The sequence below is a fragment of the Plodia interpunctella genome, chromosome 5, assembly GCF_027563975.2.
Source record: "Plodia interpunctella isolate USDA-ARS_2022_Savannah chromosome 5, ilPloInte3.2, whole genome shotgun sequence".
NCBI classification, from domain to species: domain Eukaryota; kingdom Metazoa; phylum Arthropoda; class Insecta; order Lepidoptera; family Pyralidae; genus Plodia; species Plodia interpunctella.
The window spans coordinates 4,868,872-4,890,636 of record NC_071298.1 but is presented as its reverse complement, the minus strand read 5'-3'; the positions used below and the strand labels follow the sequence as shown (position 1 = coordinate 4,890,636).

Sequence of the window (21,765 nt, the reverse complement as noted above, 5' to 3'; positions counted from 1 at the left end):
CTGTCATCGACTAAAATTAATCGATTGTATTATTTGATTAACATAAATACTTTAGTCTATTCCATTAATAGAAATCATACACAAAATGATAAGCTATTAATGTAATATATATTACGATATGCTGTGTATACTTATAAGCATAATTTGTATGGCCATAAATCAAAACTAAAATTTTTGGTTTTAGTTTTGATTTATGGCCATACAAAACCATAGACTGATAATCAATACAAAAAGCTACAAGTACAACTTTAGACTAAAAAAAATAAAGCTATAATTGTCATTGTCAACTACTGTTACTGTCACGTCACATATATGCTATGCTGCAAATAAGCATCTTTTGCTGTCCACAGAGTACATTTTTATAAACTAAAATTGCTCTTTGCTGTGAGCTGTTCATTATTATATTGGGATTTTCTTTTTGAAGTGAAGTTCTTATTCTTTGAGCTATAGAAAGGTTTCCTCCAGGTTTATCGTTAAAATGTGAACCCTTGTGAAACCCATGTGAAGCTTTTTATCTAATGTATTTACTTTTGTTTAAAATAATATATGTGAATTTGGAATCATGGTTCCTGTTGCTATAGAAGGGTGCAATCAAAGCGCCGAGGGAGGTGGTGCCCGAGGTGGTTCAATATCCCTCGCTTTATTGATTGACTTTATTGTTCAAAGAACTTACGATGAACTCACAGTTCTGGCTGAATTGTAAGTACCTATTTTATGTACATCAATTTTAGTTAAGTACTTGTATGTATATTTTAATTCAAATATATCTTAATTTTTTACAGACTTCCTCGCAAAACAGACATGGAGCGCAAAATCGAAATATACAAATTTAGTGCTCGTACCCGTCAGCTGTTTGTTCGATTATTGGCTCTCGTCAAATGGGCCAGCAGTGCAACAAAAGTTGACCGCTCTGCTCACATCATGGCTTTCTTAGACAAGCAAGCTCTATTATTTGTGGAAACAGCTGATGTACTTGCACGGGTGGCTCGGGAAACACTTGTACATGCAAGGTTTGTGAAATTTGGTTTGTTATCTTTTTCTTCTTTCTGATTTCTTATCTTGTAATCAGCTTCACAAGTCCTTGTAGCTGTCTGTGTGTAAGCTGTCTCTTATAGAAATTGGGTATACACAAAATTCCAAATGTGTTGTTTGTCTCATAAGCCATCTTGCATTCATTAGTTCACATAAAGCTGTTGCTAGGGTGTTAGTATTAACTTATCTTTTTATTTCTGTGTACTCATGCAGTTCACTGATTCTGTTAAAAAGTGGTGTATCCAAGAAATGGCCATGATACACCACTTTGTTTTGTTTTAGAACTTTTTCCATATAAGAGTTTATGGCTAATCCACATAACTCCACACCATATGTCCACACTGGCTTGATTATGGTTTTATGAATAGGAGAACATATATAATATTCCTTTTAATTGTAAATGTATATGTCTAATCTTTGTACTTTTGTTAATTTAATAATATTATGTTGCAATTAGAACTCTACAGATGACAAAAAAGAAGAATAAACCAATGGTAAACCAATTTATTCCAGCTAATAAAATAAGTACAGATAAGTAAGTTTTTGATACTATTCAAGGCTTCTATTTCAGGCTTCCAACGTTCCATATGGCTGCAGCAGTGGAAGTGTTGACTTTGGGTACATACAGCCGTCTGCCAGCTGTGATCCGGGAGAGATTGGTGCCACCACCTCCACTGACCCCGGCCGAGCGCCGCACTACTTTACGGGCACTTGCACATGTTGTTCGTCAGAGACTTACTACTGCTTCATTGCCAAGTGACGTCAGGAATTTAAAGGTAAAAACTAATACTAATATTAAATTATGATTATTCCTTATTGGATTTAGATTCAATGTGATCAATTTCAACAGTAAGTGTTACAAATGCAATGTTTTTTTCCATTTTACTGATTTTTATGTAAAATACAGTTTCTCATGTCAGTTAGAAATGAATGAATAATGTTTTTAAGGTTGAAAATGGCAGAGCTACTTTCACAGTTGGACAAGAATTTAGTGTATCCCTCACTGTGATGGGTGATGCTCCTAATCTACCATGGCGATTATTGGATATTGCAATTTTGATACAAGACTGTGAAACTGGAGGTATTTATACTGTTATATTACTAACATTTTCACGGACACACAACTATAACAACAATTAAACTTCATTTGTCTCGTTGAGCGTCGCGAAAGTGCTAATAAACTATGTATATGTTTATTATGCTTCTATTTCTTCTTCCGCCGCCATTGAGCGTCGGAGCCTATGGTCTGCTTAGTTTTTTTAATATAAGTATATTATTTTCAGAGGGTAAAGCACTAGTGCATAGTTCTCAACTAGCGTGGCTACGGGGCGTGGCTCAAGCGAGACTCGCTGCGGCGGGACTGAGCGGGGCTTTGACGGCGTTACGCTTCTTCTGTCGCTCGTTGTCTCTGGAACTATTGTACACGCAGACGTTGAGGCTGTGCCGTGATCGACTGTCGCGACATCTGCAAGTGGACAAATATATACCGGGGCAGAAACTACAAGTATCATATTGGAGGTACAGGACTTCTTCATCTGTAAATAAATCTTGCTAAAATATAGTCATAATAATACACTAGCAGGTTAATCACTGCACTTGAGTGTTTATATGAATATTCATTCGTAAAACTGTTTGTACTGGCACTTATCACTTTTCCTTACACATGGTTCGGCAGAAAGTGTTTTTTTTTTTAATTGCTAGCACACTGAAGTTTGCTTAGTTTTATGGCCTTCGTCCACTTTGGGCCTTTGTGTACTCTTAATTCTTTATACATGTTTCATAAGAACATATCTTCGATGTTTTTATTAAATTAAATTGAATTTTAGTAATTTACCTAATAAATTTTATTGATGCTTAAAAGTTGTCTCTTGCATGTCAGTAATGGCTAAATATGTGATACCTAGACGTATCTTTTGTAAAATGTAATGGACGATGAAAGATATAAGAATATAAGACATAAGACCCGTTAATTAATATATATGTAGTTATGAACATAAGATTATCTTTCCAGGGAACTCGGTTGCGAGCTAGGCTACCGTCTCGTTATTGGCGCAGAGGGCGAGTCCCTGTGCGTGTGGCACGTGCCGGCGCTGTCGGGCGGCGAGCGGGTGGCGGCCGCGCTGACGCCGCACGCGCCCTGCATGGAGCGGCTGCTGGCGCACACGGTGCACGTGCGCAGTCGCCAGCGGCTCAACGACCTCAAAGTGCTGCTCAACGAGCTCGGCGTGAGTTTGTTTGTCTCAACGTCGAACTTTTGTCTCTATTGTGTGCTGAACACGATGTCGAACATTGCAGGTGGAGTGCAGTGTGGGCGGGTGGCCGTGCGTGCTGGCGTGCTCGGCGCTGTGGCCGTGCCTGCGCGCGGAGCAGCTGCTGGTGAGCGTGGGCGCGCACGCGGGGCGCCTGCGCGCGCGCGTGCCCGCGTACCCCGGCGCGCCGCGCATGCCCGAGCTGGCGGCCGCGCTCGCCGACACCAACGTGCCGCTCATCAAGGCGCTGCTCACACAGCTCAGGTACACTACTCTACTCCAGTCTCTCGTGCCCGCCTACCCCACCGCGTCGCGCATCTTATCTTTGCGTGTTCCCAGTTGCATCTGGAGGATGTGACGCCACGAAATCCAAGGTCAGCGTAAAAGTGTAAATTTTTAAGATTCGACTATGATTTTACGATCGTCTGCGTCACCCATCCTTGAAATGCTGTATTTGCCTGAAGTTAATAAGGCTATTATATCCCTTAGTACCGTTCATACACAAGTATTCTGGAATGTGGTTGTTCATTCTGGTTTATTTCTATTAGATTCAATTTAAATGCACATTGTAACTAATCCTCACTCATGCAAACATGATGTGAAATGGAAAAAACCTGATGGCCCCGAGAGCCATGAGGGATGTGTTGGGTCCAAAAGCAATATATTACGCATCAACTTTTGCCCAATCTATATGAAGGTTCACCGTGAGAACGTTGTAGATTCTGGTTGGTGGCGCGGCGCTGTGAGAAGACGCTGCAGCACCTGCCGGCCAGCGTCTGCGAACACCTGCCGTTCTTGCACGGGCCCGACCACCCTCTCCACAAGCTATGCGCCGACCGCCTCTACGTCACGCTACACCGCCACACTGACCACATCCTGGTGAGTGAGATACCGTTCTAGATTCTCTCTTTTTGCGAGCACAAGCGGTTCTTGCAAAATACAAAAGAAAGTCTACTAACAAAAATATGTAAATATGTTCATCATTGCACAGTATTATTGCATGATATAATTAATTATTATTTTCCAGATAGTGGAGATGAAAGAGATTAGCTCGAGTACGGGTGCGGCGGGCAGCTCGAGCGGCGCTCAGGTGATTTTATGACAAATATAATATTAATATATAGGTACATTTTATAATAATAAGTGGACAACACACAAAGGCCCATACTAAATATTAAGATACATGTTTTATAACTTATATGCCTATGCTGGTGGACCATATCTGATTGACATAACAAATAACGATGTTATTGCAAATGAATATTTATATTTCAGTGCTCGGTCGCGCTCGCGTTCCATTTGGCCGGCGCTCGCCGCGCCACGCCCGACGACTGCGAGGACGAGGTATTGTATTCGACATTTGGCTACATTTCCCCTTTTCTACAGTCAGATTCGTCCATATAATTCCCCCACATTAATTTTAAAGTCCTAACTAGCGGAGCGGAGCTAGAATAAATGGAAATTTACGCGGAAAATTTTCTTTTACGTCATTTTTTTTTATTTACAAAAATTCTTTATCACATGTAATTTATTGATTATAATGTTTTTTGTAGACGCCATCGTCCAGTACTGCTGTAGCTGTAACAACTGGCCCCAATGCGCCAGCCCGCGCTTTCCTGAAGATCCATTCGCTTGTGGAACTCGATACGTTCACACTCACGCACGGCCCCTTCACGCCGCTCGACACGCCAGGTAAACGTTTAAAACCAAACGTTCCATTCCATTAGAATAGTTTGAAACCACTGCTGGTTAAAATTCTATTATATTCGAAGTGATACTGGCGAAATTTTGTGGCGAAAGAAAAAAACATGCATGACAGAACTTCTCATTATTTTGAAAATGGAAGTTAGAAGGTCAGTAAATAATATTGTAAACCACGAATTAGTGCATATCATTCTTAAATAAAGGGCGGTAACTTTCGAATATTTTATGAAAACCTTCCATTTTTTTAACGCTGTCAGCTGATTCGCGTTTAGCGAGGCCGTTACATGAAATGTCAGAGTATCCCAACTGTCCGCAGGGCTGCAGCCGGGCAAGCGCAAGCTGTCGGCGGCGGCGCGCGCGGTGCGCGTGCGCCAGCCCGCGTACTTCCTGCCCGAGCTGGCGCACGTGGTCGCCGCGGCTGACGAGCGCGTGCCCTTCGTCAACCTCGCGCAGGAGGTCAGTCTTGTCATTGTGTATTCTATTTGTAAAAATTGGTGTTCCGTAATTATATTTGAAAAATAATCACCGAACAAGGAATTAAAATTGTATCGTTTCTCTACTATATATTGATACTAATAGCGAATGTTGGTAAGTGACTTTAGGCGAGCAAAATGTTTGATGCATGTAATGGTAGGTTGTTCATTTTATAAAATTTACGTAGACATGTACGTATTACTGCCATAGTTGAATGCAGGCCTGTATCATGGTCATCGGTCGGGAGACAGCAGTGGACTCGGCTAAAATAGTGATAATTGTTTACGTTGGGCAGTTGGCGAGCCGCGGCGTGAGCCACGGCGGCGTGCAGCCGGAGTGGAGCGGGTCCGCGCTGGCCATGCGCGTGGTGTCGCTGCCGCGGCCGCCGCGCGCGGCGCCGGCTGCGCACGCGGCGCTGCGCGCGCGCCTGCTGGCCGCCACCGTGCGCCTCACCACCAAGAACCAGGCGCGCGTCTGGACCGCCGAGATCGTCTTCCACAGCTCGCCCGTGCGCACGCCCAATCCCAAAGAACAAGGTATACTAATAACGTGACGTAATACGTGACGTAGCGGTATATTTTTATGACAGTCATGTGGTCGTCTACATGTTGCTGCAATGACAAAGCAAGTACATATTTATTTATTTAATTTTAGGAGAACCAATGAACAGAATAGTCGCTTAAAATAAAAATTGGAAAGCCAATTAAAGGTTCCCACTAATGCTTAGAAACCAAATTAAGTTTTAGAGTTTATTCATTAATAACAAAAAAAAAATCGAAAATAAAATATGTATTGTATTTTTGTCGTATTCTTATGTTGGAGGCGAAGATTTTGAGTCACTGAGCGGGAATAGTAATAAAGCCACTGATACACTAAGGAACATTGGACGTGAAACATATCGTTCTTTCCTTTTCATTACAATTTGCATGAGCAAAATCGACTATGCGCTATTTCACTCGAGTCAAATTGTAATGCGTGAGATAGAGTGATGTGTTGCACAATGTATTCGTAGCTCGTGCATGTGAGTACGTGTGGTCGTAATTGCAGGCGAGCGGCGCTGCGTGTACCTGCAGTACGAGCTGGGCGCGGACGCAGCGCGCACGGCGGAGGCGCTGCTGGCGGACTGGGCCGCCATCGTGCACCTCCACGCTCTGCTGCACGACTTCATGGCGCGCCCGCAACAAGGTATACCACACTTCGCTCACTTATTTTATCCCAACTGTTTTAATATTATAAATGCAATAGTAAGGATGTTACCTCTTCATGCTCTATCAACTCAATCAATATTCTTGAAATTTTGCATTTATGTAGTTTGAAGTACGGAGGAGGATATAGGATACTTTTCGTTCCCGAACTGACTCCCGGGCGAAGATTAGTTTCATATATTTTATACTAACAGTATACTATAAGACAGGAAGTATTATTTAACATTTTGTAAAATGTGTAAGCACCATTAGATATTACAGAAGAGGATTGTATTACTGTGCAGTATTATTAGTACATATTTATTTTTTCAGAGCGCGAAACACTCTGGCAAGGCGTGTGCATCAGATCGTACACTTATCGCTCGTTAGTGTTAGGGTTCGGTCCGTCGCAGCGCGCCACCGCGGTGCTGCAGTGGAACGCCGCCACACAGCGCTACACTGTGGCCACGCCTGCGCACCAGCCCGCCGCCAACGCGCACCATCTGCTACACCACCAGCTGGACCACCACATCAACTGGTTAACAAACAATTCATTTATTTTGTTTTTGTGGTCTTACGGCCAAATATACACAATGCTAATTAAAGGTCTTATTGTCCGTAGATGTAATTTAATGATAGACTTAAATCTTTGATTTCATATTTAGTGTATAAAGGATAAATATAATAAACAACATTTACACTTACGTGACATAATTTAGAGCAAAATGCTGTCTTATAAGCAAACTGTTATCTGAATCAAGTTAATCGATATTTTTATTTTAGGCACAAAGACCTGATGTCCTTTGGCGTAGTTCTGCGTGAAACGTACGCCCCCCTGCTGGCGCTGTCTCGCTTGCCCACGCTCCCACAGCTGGGCCTACACAACGTGCGCACCTTCATGCCCACGCCCACCTTCACATTGCTGGCCCACTCGTGGAGAAAGGTACTTCGGAGTATATAATATTTTATGACAGTGTGCAAGGTGGACTGCGGCATTTGTTAGCAATGGTCGTTCCGAAATACATAAAAATTAAATAATTTATATATAAAAATTATACATAAAAATTAATATTTTTTTCCATTGGAAATTGTATAGATATTATTTGCTTTTTGTCATATACCTTATTGATTTTCAAATACACCGTTTTAAACACAAACATTATGCACGAAAGAGATGGGATGAATCCATCACTCGGGTTGTCTTTTTCTATCACACGCAATATTTGTGAATGAGACGGCTAGAAACCCCGCGTGCTTTTAACGCAATCCACCGTTCACTCATCCTTTTCTGTCTTCCTCTCGCGCTACCCAAAGGCTGATGAAGATTGTTTAGCAATATACCCGTCATTGGCCCTTATGTATACATAGCTTTTTTGGAGGGGGATTTTGTATTGTATAAAGTAGAAATTACGAATTATACCATTTTGTTAATTTCAGATCCGCGTTATTTACGCGGGCGCGTACTGCATAGAGGTGGGCATCCGCGGCGGCGGAGTGGTCACGATCCGCGACGGCGCCTACTCCAAGTTCGACCGCACCACCGTTGTCGAGGAGTTTGCGCCCGCGCAGGGGCTTAAGGTCACTTATACCATTTGAAATTCATAAATCTATTTACATTTTAGGGTCTTACATTTTTATCATCTCCGTAGTTCAGAACCCATATTGATCTGTGAGCTTTGACTTGTTTACATTTTTTTACGATGTAGGTATATAATGAGATAGGCTATCAAAAAATCCTTTTGAATTAAGTGACAATAAGAATATAAAATGAATAAGTTTTAAATTCTGTTTTATTATATAATATGTAATGTTTATTTTCTAGGCGTTCCTGTCTCGATATGTAGAAGAGAATCTCAGCACGAGGCTGCTGGCTGAAGACGATCCGCCGTCGCCGATGTCTCCGATGCCTCCAGGTAAGACAATGTTATGAAAATATTATTGTAAGTATTGACTTGTCATAATATTATGTTGACACTTCAATTTTTTTACTTTCAATATTTCTATTACATTTCTTTGATGAAAATCGAACTCGATTCCTAGTGTGTAAAGTGTTTATACTTTCCTGTCTATACAAGGAAATACATTTTATTTTAATTGATCTGAACCAAACCAAAAATAAAGATTGACGTCAACTTTTATTTTTCATGGCTCTCAATTTTCAGTTCCAATGTTAATGAGGGTTAATGATTGTGGTATTGTGTCCCCAGGAGGCCTCCGCTTCCCCGCGCCGCTGACGCCCCCGCAGCCGCACACCCCGCACTCCGCGCCCGTCACCCCGCACCCCGCCTCGCCAGCTCAACACCAGGTAATGCTGCAATGTTCTAAAAATCTGTTTCTACCAGCTTGAGTTTATGCTTGTTCCGTACGTTTACATGGTGACTTTCATACATTACGTAGTTAAAACTTACATTAGAATATCTCTGAAGACTTAACTTGAAGTTGATAGAGTGAAAACTTAGTGACACTTCTGGTATTGCATCCTTACATATTATAAAACAAAATCCTCTGTCGCGTCTGTCTGTTCGCGATAAACTAAAAAACTACTGGACGGATTTTCATGCGGTTTTGCACCAATAGATAGTGGGGTTCATGAGGAAAGTTTAAGTGTATAATTTTTTATGTTTTTACCCGAGCGAAGCCGGGACGAGCTGTTAGTTACTAATATACTGAATGAAGCCTTCAAAGTTAAAATTGTAGTAGAAATATTTTATAATTAACTTCTTTTCGAGTCGAAAGAAAACTAAACTACCCTGAAAGTAAACAAAAATTTGATCATGTTACGGAGTTTCGCGAGCAATTGAACTGGCTTTCTATACGATCTCGAAGAAAATCTAGAGTTCTCTTCCTCCTTTTCAATGTTTTATTTAATCCTAATTACCCTTCCTACTTGCGTCGTATATCCCTCTGAAGCCCCTTGTAGATTTCACCGTCGACTCCTTTTGAAATTCCCTCTTCATAATTCTACCTTATACTCTCATTCCTTTTCTGTTGAAGCATTTAGGTAATGGAATCTACTTCCAATTAGTATACAGGAGTCACAAACAATTTGTACTTAGTTTCCTATTTGTAAGTTTTATATTTACACTGTTATGTTGTGTACATAAATAAATAAATTAAAATTCTTAACATCCAGTTATTGGTGACATTTTACCATTTGACGTCATCAGATGGCAAGCAGCTCGTTCAACCTGACGTCACCGCCGGGCGCGGCGGGCGCGGGCGTGTCAGCGTCCCCCGCCTCCCCCCTGGCGCCCTCCCCGCTAGCGGCGGCCGCGTCCCCGCACCCGCCCCCCACCTCCCCCTTCACCGCGTGGCCCGCCTCGCCCTCCCTGCCGCGCCCCTCGCCCGGACATCACCCCTCGCCGAGGCATCATGTGGATCACAAAGGTAAGGAGTATTCAATACGATCATAGCTCAAGACACCTAAGTATTTACTGGCCATATTATAGAAATGTAGTTAATTTGTCTGCTAATGTAATGTAATGGATACATTCCAAAAAAATACTTTCCATAGGAATTATGAAAAGATTTATTAAACTTTTTATATATAAATATAAAATCGCGTATAAATTTATGTATATACAAATATTGTTCATTACTTTGCTTGCGTGCACCGTTATCATGTGGTGTCTGTACAAAATATAACGTCGGTGACAGGACAAACCGGAGCCGCGGCGTCGAGCTCGACGCGCAGCGGCGGCCGCGTGTGGGCCGGCGCTGTGGCCACGCCGCTGCCGGTCTCCAAGCTTGAGGTCAACATAACACTCATTTCTTATTTCATTTTTATATGTTCATTTCATTAATGTACATGTATATTTGAACTCGATTTTGAAGCAGATATCTTCAGCTGGGTACAGGATCGGCTCTCGACGAGAAAACTCAAAGCTTTACCGAACAGATCTGATTTCTTGCGACGTTATGAATGCAATAAGATATTTTTGACGACAATAAAAGCTTGTGTTAAAAATTTATAAACATAATGTAAAAAATTGTAAGTGTACAATCCGCTTAAAAAAAATCTGTATTTTTTATTTTATTTTCAAAAGTTCCATCTTTTATCTCCCAACGTGTTGTATGGAGCGTTTAAAGCGGCTTGCTCTTTTTGCACCTGTGACTACCCAAGATTTCTTGAAGTAAATAGCTCGGTCAGTTGTGCTAATTCCAAGTGACAATTTTCTTTCTTTCTTGCATCGCAAACTGGCCGTTAGTTGCTACTTAAGTAACTAAAAAAAAACATTACAAAATGAAATATAACAAAAACACATTTTCAAATGAAGAACACCAATTTGGACATGCGAGTGGCTGGCCACTGCGCAGTGTAGAGTGCAGTGATAGTGACGGTAGCGCTGCGTCGTGCAGGTGCTGTGCACGCCGTGCGAGCCGCCGCCGGGCGCGCCGCCGGGCCCGCCGCTGGCGCCGCTGCAGCGGTTCCTGGCCTGCGTCTACATGAAGCGCACGCTGCAGCGCTTCGTGCAGCAGGAGGAACATGTAAGCGCCCAGACTGACAATCTCATTATATTTATGTGTACATATTATTCCTCACTAGATGTTTCCCGGAGCTTCGGAATTTTGAGATAAAATATAGCATAACTTGGATAATGTCCTACCATCCTAATGGTGAAATAATTTTGGAAATCGGTTCAGTACTTTCGAATATTACCCGCCTCAAACATCAAAAAGTCACAAACTCACTAACGTTTACCTCTTTATAATGATAGTATAGACTAGCTTTTGCCCCCGGCTTCGCCCGCGTTGATTTAGGCCGCTAATAATTCATTATTGTCGATATCTCGGGTTATCAATGCATATATCGAAAATCGTTATAAAAATAACAATTAATGGCAACGTATCGTGATGAAAACTATACCAATTTTAAGTAAGACTATCCACTTTAAAGCTGTAAAAACCGCATCAAGTAGTGCAAACACACTAGTGAACTAAACTCTCCGCCAATGATGGAATAATGACACTACAACATTATTCAATGTTTATTTATATATCAAAACTGTATACACACACTTCAAAAATATTAAAATGTATGTAATGTGGTCGGTTATGTATTCAGCTGACGCCGGTGACAGCGGACGCCAGCAGCCTGACGTTCCGCATGGAGGGCGCGGCGCTGGCGGCGCGGGTGTCGCTGCACGCGCAGCATATGCAGTCTCTGCAGCTGCAGCTGACGCCGCTGCCCGACCACAAGGAGCAGTGGAGCGCCGATGACATCCAGGTCAGTCAATGAAAATGATACCCTGCCAGCTGAGGCCAGTAACATAATTAAAAAACATAATTTCTAGCTTGTAACAGTGTAGTATGTTGATTAGTTAAGAGTACCTACTACTTTCTTTAATAGAAATAGTGTACGTCGGCGTAAGACGTATAGATATGAATTAATTCAGCCGAACTGGCATGGTCTCGATATCTCAGTGGTCAAGAGCACTGTCCCGGATAGCCAGGGGCGCGGGTTCAATTCCCGCTCGATTCCAGAATTTTTTCATCTCATTATTATTTTTAAAAATAAGTTAAAAATCATGTGTGATTGTATAACAAATCCATTTAAATTACAAGACGAAAAACTGACAATCAGCACATGAATGTTGAATAACTAATTCAAATGTAATAAAACGATTGGGCGATAGTTCAGTTTGCCTTATCGAACACACGTGAAACCCAACGTAAATTGTTCGATTTGTTACATATAAGCAGTATTCAGCTACCGTCTGCGGATTATGGCTCTAACGTAGATAGGGCTAGTACTAGGCTAGTAAATGCTTAAACAGCTCAAAAAAATAACATATAACTAAATCTGTTATTTTAATTATGGCCTATAATTGGCTTTCCGAGTGACAATTTTGCAAAGACAATTGGTTCTCGTAAAGTAAGTTAGAAGCAAGCAGTGAAAGTGAAACAGAGTGTAATCGTTGTCGTCCGGCGACAGATAATGGAGAAGTTCTTCGAGCAGCGCGTGGCGATAGCGCCGTACCGCGCGACGGCGCTGCAGGGCTGGGGCCGCGCGTGGGGCGCGCCCGCGGCCGCGCTGCCGTCGCTGGTGGCGCTCATGCGCGCGGACCTGGCGCCGGCCGCGCCCGCGCTGTGGACGCTGCAGTGGGCGCTGCGCATGCCGCCCGCCGCGCCGCAGATCGTGCCCGCCGGCCAGCCCGCCGTGCTCCTCGCCAAGCACAAGATACTCTTCTTTGTTAGTATATACTCTGTTGCTTGTCGCATTTCAGGATTGACGTTGCGTTGCCGACTAAGAAAATAATAAAAGTATTCCTTGTTTGAAATTTTTCGCGGGTGTAAACTGAAAGAAAAATTATTCCCGCCGACTTGTCTGAAATTTTTATTTTGTTGACAAGTTTTATTATTGGTCTAATTATCGTTAGTTTTATTACGTACGTTAGGTTTATTTTATCATCGACCAAAGTTATGGTCAATAGTAGTTTGTGCACCTATTGTTAACTTTTATGTTGTGCAATAAGCTTTTATACAACTAGTCAAATCAAATACTTTGTAAATAACAAAAAATATATGGAGTTTGTATGACGGTGATATCTTGTGGAGGCACAATTGTAGAGTAAAAAAGCTACGTCAAAAACAAAAGACTTTTGAGACATCTTCTTTTCCCACATAAATTAACATAATATTTTCTCCCATGATATTGTCAGATATGCCTGACCCGCATGGACACCCAGCTGGTGCTGCCGCTGGTGTACGACATGCAGCAGAACGTGACGCAGCTGGCTGACAAGCGCGACTCGCAGCCGCATCTCATCGCAGTCGCGCTCCATCTCAAGCGGTAACTATCACGTTATCCTTATATATTATAAAAAGAACCCTATTTTCTTTACGAACGCGAATTTTTACATAACTGTTTTATATTAAATTTTTCCGGAAATAAACACGAAAACCGTGCAGAAAACTTGAAACTTTTATAAAAATATCGTATGCTTAAACTATTCCAACTAAGACACAGATGAGACGACACAGTAGGTCGGCCGGCCGTGGTAAAATCTAGTGTCGGTGTTGCAGATTCAGCGAGTTCAACCAGTCGCACACAGAGTGCACGCTGTGGCCGGCGGTGCGCGACCTGCTGACCAACTTCACGCTGCCGCAGGAGCCGCCGCCCGCCCCCGCGCCGCCGCCCTCCTAGCCCGCCCACAAACACGACTGTCTGACACAGTTCCACTCTTTGCGAAACAGATTTTAGTTTATACCACTCCTAATAGAGTAATTACCTGTGTATAAAATAATAAAATGTAAAAATGCATTCGCATAAGAAACTACGATAATCGAATGTCACTATAATTGATCAGTAAGATTTTGTATTTTTAGTTCCCATTAAAGTATAATTGAAACGCTTTTTTACTTCAAGATTTATGACGTCACTTCGTCCCCACTGTCACATGGACAAAAGAATGTAGGCCGCAGGACGGACAACAATCAAAATTCTACTCCGAAATGTAAATGTTCTATTGCAATAAAGTTCACCAAACTAATAAAATTCGTGACTTGAAAAGTTGTTGTTCGCTTAATCAACCAATGACCAAAGTAATGGTCAATAGTAGTTTGTGCACCTATTGTTAACTTTTATGTTGTTAAACTAATAAAATTCGTGACTTGAAAAGTTGTTGTTCGCTTAATCAATTTCCCGAGAAATACATAACTTTGCAGATACACTGTTTTGGGGAGTTCGATTAAGCGGCAGATTTAAAGTGATTTATTTTTGTACTCGATAAATAAATCGATACATTACATCGTTGTGTCGTGTGGTTAATTGATGGAAATCGTGGTTGCCAAGTAGCGTGTATATTATAATTTTATCTATCAAAGTCTTTGCAATCAGTGAAACAATGTTGTCAATATTCTTATTTAATAAAAAAGATTTTTTTCATATAATTGAATTTTATTGAAACTCCTGTAATAACTAAAAGTTGGCATTTCCTGGACGAAGTAATTTGCAAAATGAGAATTAATATTTACTGTGCCATCGTAGCACATACAAGGATCTCATATACGTAAAATGTTTTTATATCTGTGGTAAGTACATACATATAATAACAAATCACAATTTTGGTTAAAATAGGATTTATAACTTTTTCATTATCTATGTTACAGAATGAAAATGATACTTGACATGGGGATCAAAGTTAAAAACATCCTGAAATTATTTTAAAGTTAAGTACTTTTTTGTAAAATGTACTGACCAGTAGCGACGCCCGGGCTATCAAGAATGATACATTGTGAAGTTGTAATCAAGATTATGTTGACATCAATCAACCTGTTGACAGATTTGATCATAAATGCATATCCAACAAAATTATTAGTTTAGTGAATATATTCTTGGAATTTGGAATTACATATTATTTGTTCTACGGTTCAAGATGGCAGCTCCTCGCACTAATAACTCAATGGAAACTATACTCACGTTTGAAAACAGAGATATCGTAAGACTTTTATATTATAGTTTCCGTGTTATACTTGTTTCTAAGATGTAGCAGATCTTGGGATTTACTACATCTTAGTACTTACTGCCAAACCGACAGGTATCCAGCCAAACAGATTGACATAACTGATTTTAGTAGTAACTAGATGTTGCCCGGGGCTTAGCTTCCGTGGGAATTTTGAGATCAAAAATATCGCCTATAGCAATCTTGGATAATGTACCTTACTAATGGTGATAGAATTTTAGAAATCGGTTCAGTAGTTTCGAAGGTTACCCGCCTCAAATATACAAACTCACAAACGCTTAACAAACAATCTTACTTTCGCGTTATTCTAATTTAAAATAATAATAATATAGCTAATATTTATTGGCATTTAACAAATAGAATGGCGAGTGGATTCTGTTTACAATCTATCGCGAAAGGAAGGGATCGGATACGTGTATATAAGCGAATATATACTTTTCTTTCGTATATCTACATCCCTTTCTGTTGCTGAGAGTTTCATAAAACGCTTTAAACAGTTTGGTATATTACAGAGCCAGTGGTCGGCCATCTGGTCGACGACGCACGTGACGTCGTCGGCCGGCCCCAACAGCACGGGCTGGCACAACGTCCGTCGCCGGCGCACGCGCATCGCCGCCCTGTCCTTGGGCGCCTTCCTTACCATGCACTGCAAGGTTACGGCCGCCGCGCTCACTGGAGGATACTGTGAGCACTATCACACTTTATTTAAACATTTAAAACTTAAGTACTTTCGAAACGGTTAGAAACTTGTATATTCTCTCATTGACGAAGGGTTAGCTCAACCTGTCAATATTTACTTCAAATGGTACACTACCAGCAACAACAAAATAACTTTTAGAAGGAAGTATATTGCGATTCACATAAGCTTTTATTTATTATGCTCAGCAATGGGTAATTGCTAAGCATAATAAATATAAGTAAACATAATAAATAGTATATTTCGTAATGAAGTTTTCACTAGTTACTTTATATATATAGTTTTAACTAGTTATAAATGTATTATTATATATTTATACTAATTCTAATATTTCAGTCATTCTAATTTATAATATTTCAGTTATTTTCTTGATATTCCTGGCCTTGTCGGTGGTGGCGCTAGCCAACCCGCTGCGGCATTTTGAAGTGTACTTGGGACAATGGAGTATCAGCGGACCGGGACGTGCCTTCCGCATCCTGCCAATGTTTGATGGTATACTTACCACTTTTTCATATAGCTTATTCCAATAATTTCCATAGACAATACTCTACCAAGTGGATTTTTTATATTTTGTCCATTAATCCCCTGCTGGTGTAGCTGTTCTTGAGTTGCACTAATTAATTTTACTAGCTATGTTTGCCGTTCCGAGGGCAAAGTACCAGATGGACGGCGTTTATGAATATGTTATTTATGATCTGAATAATTTCTGTGTACCAGTGTGTTATAGAAATATACGAAACTAATAATTGACCGTAAGGTACCATTAACCCGTGGAACGTCACATAAAGCTATCATGACTAGATAAACATTAAATATAAGTTAGGGTACGTTAGTATTTTATAAGTAGATAAGTACCTATATTTTTCGCAGGAATAGGCATCGCGATGTGCATAAATGCGCTAGTACGCGCAATAACTTGTTGCATCATCGCTGCAATAACGGGTACCTACTTGATGCATTCGGTATCTGATGAAAAATTGCCCTATACTTATTGCAGGTAAGTTCATATCCTAAAATGTCCCCTAGCCGACGAAACCGCCGCTATCCCACTAAATTATATTAATAGAAATATAAACCTTAAATGGTAGATACATAGACACACTTTACATTGACAACACATTGTCGGACCGCTCGCTGTTTCATTACAGTTCTAGAGATTTCAATGTGAAGTACAACTACAGGGCTATGCTTTAAAGCTCACTTTTCAATAAACGTTATTTTGTACCATGTTAGTGGTGCGTCATAGATTTTAATGCTCTACTAACGAAACCAAATGAATTAAATAACTTTCAGGGATTTCGAGCTGAAACCTTACGATCCTATATTAAAAGATGTAACCAGATTGCAGGAAGTGAGTATATAATTTTTTTTCAAGGCTAGGTATGGCATATCCAACTGCTGGGAAAAGCCTCCCCACCTCCCCATAATATAATAAAGATGTGTTTGGAAAAAACGACGTTTTCTGTTCCCATGAGCTGGTAAAAATGTGTATGGGAAACGTGACCCGCCCATTGTATATTATTTACGGCCAGTGCAGCCGGTAGCCGGCTTTTAACAGCTACACAATTCTCTATGAGCTGTATCCCTATCTTTTCGTCAATATCTACTTATACATAATTGTTTTGATGTAGGGATATATATCGGACAGGAATATATTTAACAGCATAATATTTAATGACTGGAGGAGGCATGAATTGTCTCAGTTGGCCGAGCAAAATACTGTCTCAACCACAGTAGGATTTTCACCCTTCGCGTGGAGAAACACTTCGTTGACGGGGTACGTTCTCATTTATTTTATTATTTTGCAAACCAATGAGTACAGGCTTTTCCAAAGAGTAACCAATGTCTGACCAAGTATTTATACAGGCATAGGTATTCACTAGAATAATAATAGCTCTCTACTAAGAGAGCTATTATTATTTAATGCTGAAACTAGGAAAATGAAATAAAAAAATCGCAGTTCATAATTTTGGAAAACATTTTCCGTAGTCGTTTTTTGTTTCAGTAAAAGAAATATTCAACTTGCTGTAAGACAGTTCCAATCTTGCAATGAAAGCTATAATGGATCGTACCCTGCCCTGTACGATACGCCTGCATATAATTTTTTTTAGTAAGTATATAAAAACTGGTATGTAAGTATTATCGATCTATATACATATAAAAATATAAAAATTTCGCGTCACAATGTTAGTTGCTATACTTACTACTCTGAAACGGTTTGACTGATTTCCACCCGAACAAAGCCGGGATGGGCCGCTTGTATCCTATATACTTCATTTATAACGTCTGTCTGCACATTTTTCCGCGCAGACTAAGTCGCGGATACAAGCATATGACTTACGCTTGTCTGCCCTCTCTCATTTCACGGGTGTACTTTGTGACAGTTGCTATTTATTTTTTATGTTTACAGCGTGGAAGTCGTACACCTAAGACCTGATTATAGTTTAAAGACTTTTAATACATTATTGATATGTAGTATCATTACAATTTGGATCATGATATGGCTGGCGCTGGTAACCGAACGTATACTTAATAAGAGGGTAAGTTTCAATTTGTTTCTCACAAATAACCTGAACTGAAAACATCCTGACCACTCTGACCAATTAAACTGATCAACTAGTTGCTCTCATAGTACTTATAAATATTTTACAAGAGATTCATAAAATTTTCTTTAAATCCGTTTCAGATAACTTGGAATAGGACGTATCTATGGTTTGTGATAGTTCCTTGTGTATGGGGAATAGTGCTCATCGTGTCCGCCCTTAGTCATTTGCCGGTTTTGCAATATAATAATAAGTTAAAGTATGGCATTAAGCTTAGTGCCAATGAAATGTTTGTCGTAAGTACCAACAATGTAATAATGTTTTAAATAAAATTAAAATGTACTAGAGAGAGGTAAATTAAAACTCGCTCGCACGACGTTATCATAAAGTAAATTTATATGTATTCCAGACAGTAGCTAACGCATTAGAGGTGGCCATTTACATCCACGCGGCAGCCCTGGGCACAGAACTTATTTACGGGAAAGGCTTAAATCATTATGGTAATTTCAATATTTTTTGTTAAATAATTTATGAGCGGTGAAGAGGTTGTCTATCTGATTACATCCAGAACCACTTAATAAAAGTAAATAACAATTGTCGACAATGGAATCAAATGATTATAATCAAATGCTATGACGAAACATTCACGTCTAACGTGAATGGCTTGCATGAATTGTCGCGTACAACATACACCTTTATTTTGTCAACAGCATCCGGCCACATTGACCCTTATCTGAACGGTGAGAACGTGTGGCATTCAGTCATACTGACTCTATTGGCGGCACTCCACTCCATCGGCGCCTCTGCGTGTGCTTTCGTCGACTATTTGCAGTTGAACAGGAACCACAGGATACAAGATATTCATGAAAGTAAAATCACTTTGTAATACAATTTCCTTTATAGTAAAGATGTGCGGCAACTCTTTATTCAAAATGATCGAGCCTCTAAAGATAACTTGATCGGTAGACTTGTAGCTAGGCAGGAGCTATGTTATGTAACTCTCTTGACTATAATTATATAGCAAATAATAATAGTCCCTTGGCTTGCTATAGTTATATAATACTTGAGATACCTACTTACATATCTTTAATTGGCTTTCAGGTACTCTATGGGTAATACCAATGTATTCCAAATGTGTTACCGAGGGTACTCATAAATATCTGAAGTAAGTATTTTTAAATTTTAGTAATTTATGTCTCGGTTTAAGACTAGTTGCAGTCCGCGACCATGCCTAGGAAAATACATTATAATAATTTTATTAAAGACAAGTTGATAGTTTTTTTGGATGCCATTTATAATTTAATTTTCTTTTTAAGATCTACTCTTGTGTTTGGTGGACTGACATTATCTTACATGGTTGTAGCCTACATTATGGTCAAGACAGCACTGCACATAGTATTTGAGTATAGAGTTAAACTAGTGTAAGTTTTTTGTTCTTATTGTTTTCACCCATAAATATATCAAGTCCGACACAAATTAACATGTAGTAAAGTTTCTAACTACATACTTACATATCGCAAATTTATTTAAATTTAAATCGTTTCGTTACGCTGTAGTCGTGAATTTACCTTATGCCAGCTCTAAAATCGGGACAGATACCGACGTGAATTCATGGACATTGCGTACTTTATATGAGTGATTTTATATACCGTTGTGAGAAATTTGCAATGTACACTGATTCCGCAAATTTCGGCGAACTAGGTAGTCCGCGTTAGTGTGGAGCCAGTCATGCACGAGTAACGCAGATTTGTAATGAATTTAGAGACATTTTTGATACACTCGGTATGGTTTGTGGTGATACAGTATTCACTTTGTAGTAAACAAATTAGTTTAGACACGAAAATTCATACCAAAATCTTTCTTCCAGAAATTGGGAGCAGCTTGTGGTGGCCTGCTTAATTATTCCCTGTATCTGTATCAGTGTACTGTTTGCTACGAATGTAAGCATCAAGCAGTTTCAAATAATATAGCATTCTAATAAATGGTAGAGAATATGAATATTTTTTTGTACTAATACTACGTACATTTGTTGTATCCTGGGCCGCACAAATTATTAGAATAGAATAGAATTAGCCGGTAGTAAATGAGGCAAGGTATGTTACAACACTTTAGTTGCATAAGTTGTTTGCCGCAAGGAAAAACAGTAACGTATGCTGAATCCACCAAAGTTTGGCAAACTGTATCGCTGTATAAAAAAGGTATAAGAACGTATCATTTTTACGTTTTATTTTTATAAATGTTTAAGGAGTACTGATCTAAATAAATAAACATTCCAGGGCGGCGTATTGCTCCTGGAAAGTGTAGACGCGACGATGACCGCCGTGACTACTCCCACTATAGTGTTGTTGGAGCTGGTAGCGATGCTGTTCGTGTACCGCGGCCGCGACTTCCAGTCCGACATGAACCTCTCCATGGAGGAGAACGCGTGCGGCTCGCGCATCGACACGCAGTGGAACATCATACCGTTTCTCACGCTTGTAAGTGGGAATACTTAGCGTTATATTTAAATCCTTGTTTCTGCTGTATTATTTTTCATATAAAAGCCTGTTTATTGCAATGTGATAAACTGTGTAAAACTTACTGATAGATAAATCCTGAACTGATTGGCCATTTCATCCTAATTAACCCCTTTGAAACACAATTTTCTACTGTTCGATATGGTACAATATAGACTATCAGATACTTTATCAGCAAGCGGTGAAATAGGCCCGAAACCTTTTTAGTGCATGTTTCAGAAGAGATAGAATTAGACATTTTATAAAACCAATTGGGGACGCCCGAAACCTTTTTAGTGCATGTTTCAGAAGAGATAGAATTAGACAGTTTATAAAACCCATTGGGGACGCCATCATGTAAACAAAACGAAACAAACTTCGATTTGGCACCAAAACACAACTTCAGTATCAGTTTCTGTGACTTCGCCCATTCGAAAAGTTAAACAATCTACCCGTACTATTGTACCGATAGGTACCTATATAAATTTAATCTTTTATTTTCAGGCAACTCTAGTGGTCAAATCATACTCGACTGTACACTCGGAGTTACCAAGCCATATGTTGTTAATATCGATGGTTCCAGTTATACTTGTAGTCTTGGCCATGTTGCTGCGGGCGATCCGCAACGCTTATGTATTCCTCCAACATTAAAGTCCCGCAGAACTTTTGTGATCTTTGTTTCCTTCATCTCTTAATCCCCAAGTGTTGTTGTAAAAAACACTATTGGTATCATCATGTGAATGTAAAATAGTAGTCGTTGTAAAATTATTCCGGGTCTTTTACTGTGAAAATCTGTGTAAAATTGAAGTGCGTCCAAACATGCTTGTTTTAAAGAATAAGTAAAAAAGGGATTTAGAAAGTCACTAGATGTGTATACACGACTAATATTTTTATAAGTTTTCTGTTTCCCTAAATCTTTCCA

General features: G+C 39.9%; 2 protein-coding genes across 3 annotated transcripts; both read left to right on the top strand.

Moving 5' to 3' along the window:
• The first annotated feature begins 302 nt into the window (after positions 1-302).
• MED14 (Mediator complex subunit 14) lies at positions 303-14,536 on the top strand. Its single transcript, XM_053745374.2, has 26 exons — positions 303-699; positions 783-1,010; positions 1,604-1,808; positions 1,981-2,113; positions 2,316-2,550; positions 3,044-3,257; positions 3,328-3,545; positions 4,001-4,160; positions 4,309-4,371; positions 4,557-4,625; positions 4,835-4,973; positions 5,302-5,441; positions 5,755-5,995; positions 6,507-6,644; positions 6,977-7,181; positions 7,427-7,586; positions 8,081-8,221; positions 8,466-8,556; positions 8,851-8,948; positions 9,811-10,030; positions 10,301-10,395; positions 11,003-11,131; positions 11,709-11,870; positions 12,579-12,836; positions 13,306-13,436; positions 13,670-14,536. Exons 1-26 carry the CDS (start codon positions 563-565, stop codon positions 13,788-13,790), a joined length of 4,131 nt encoding a protein of 1,376 aa, XP_053601349.1. The 5' UTR covers positions 303-562; the 3' UTR covers positions 13,791-14,536.
• Positions 14,537-14,908: 372 nt separating this feature from the next.
• LOC128670139 (uncharacterized) lies at positions 14,909-21,510 on the top strand. 2 transcript variants are annotated; one of them, XM_053745570.2, is made up of 16 exons: positions 14,909-15,084; positions 15,621-15,792; positions 16,166-16,297; positions 16,676-16,802; positions 17,099-17,156; positions 17,437-17,582; positions 17,811-17,915; positions 18,216-18,345; positions 18,492-18,644; positions 18,758-18,848; positions 19,059-19,217; positions 19,450-19,513; positions 19,665-19,769; positions 20,216-20,288; positions 20,625-20,825; positions 21,348-21,510. In XM_053745570.2, exons 1-16 carry the CDS (start codon positions 15,022-15,024, stop codon positions 21,492-21,494), a joined length of 1,926 nt encoding a protein of 641 aa, XP_053601545.1. In that variant the 5' UTR covers positions 14,909-15,021; the 3' UTR covers positions 21,495-21,510. The 2 variants fall into 2 exon arrangements, with proteins under 2 accessions (XP_053601545.1, XP_053601546.1); XM_053745571.2 differs by lacking the exon at positions 19,665-19,769.
• The last annotated feature ends 255 nt before the right edge of the window (positions 21,511-21,765 follow it).

What these genes read in the sequence shown, in the direction of transcription:
- LOC128670139 (XM_053745570.2), top strand. Translation starts at nt 15,022, where the DNA reads ATGGCAGCTCCTCGCACTAATAACTCAATGGAAACTATACTCACGTTT. An exon ending in GAGTATAGAGTTAAACTAGT is followed by an intron (nt 19,770 to 20,215) that starts GTAAGTTTTTTG and finishes TCTTTCTTCCAG; the next exon opens with AAATTGGGAGCAGCTTGTGG. An exon ending in GTGTACTGTTTGCTACGAAT is followed by an intron (nt 20,289 to 20,624) that starts GTAAGCATCAAG and finishes TAAACATTCCAG; the next exon opens with GGCGGCGTATTGCTCCTGGA.
- MED14 (XM_053745374.2), top strand. Translation starts at nt 563, where the DNA reads ATGGTTCCTGTTGCTATAGAAGGGTGCAATCAAAGCGCCGAGGGAGGT. An exon ending in CCGACGACTGCGAGGACGAG is followed by an intron (nt 4,626 to 4,834) that starts GTATTGTATTCG and finishes TGTTTTTTGTAG; the next exon opens with ACGCCATCGTCCAGTACTGC. An exon ending in CCTCGCCAGCTCAACACCAG is followed by an intron (nt 8,949 to 9,810) that starts GTAATGCTGCAA and finishes TGACGTCATCAG; the next exon opens with ATGGCAAGCAGCTCGTTCAA.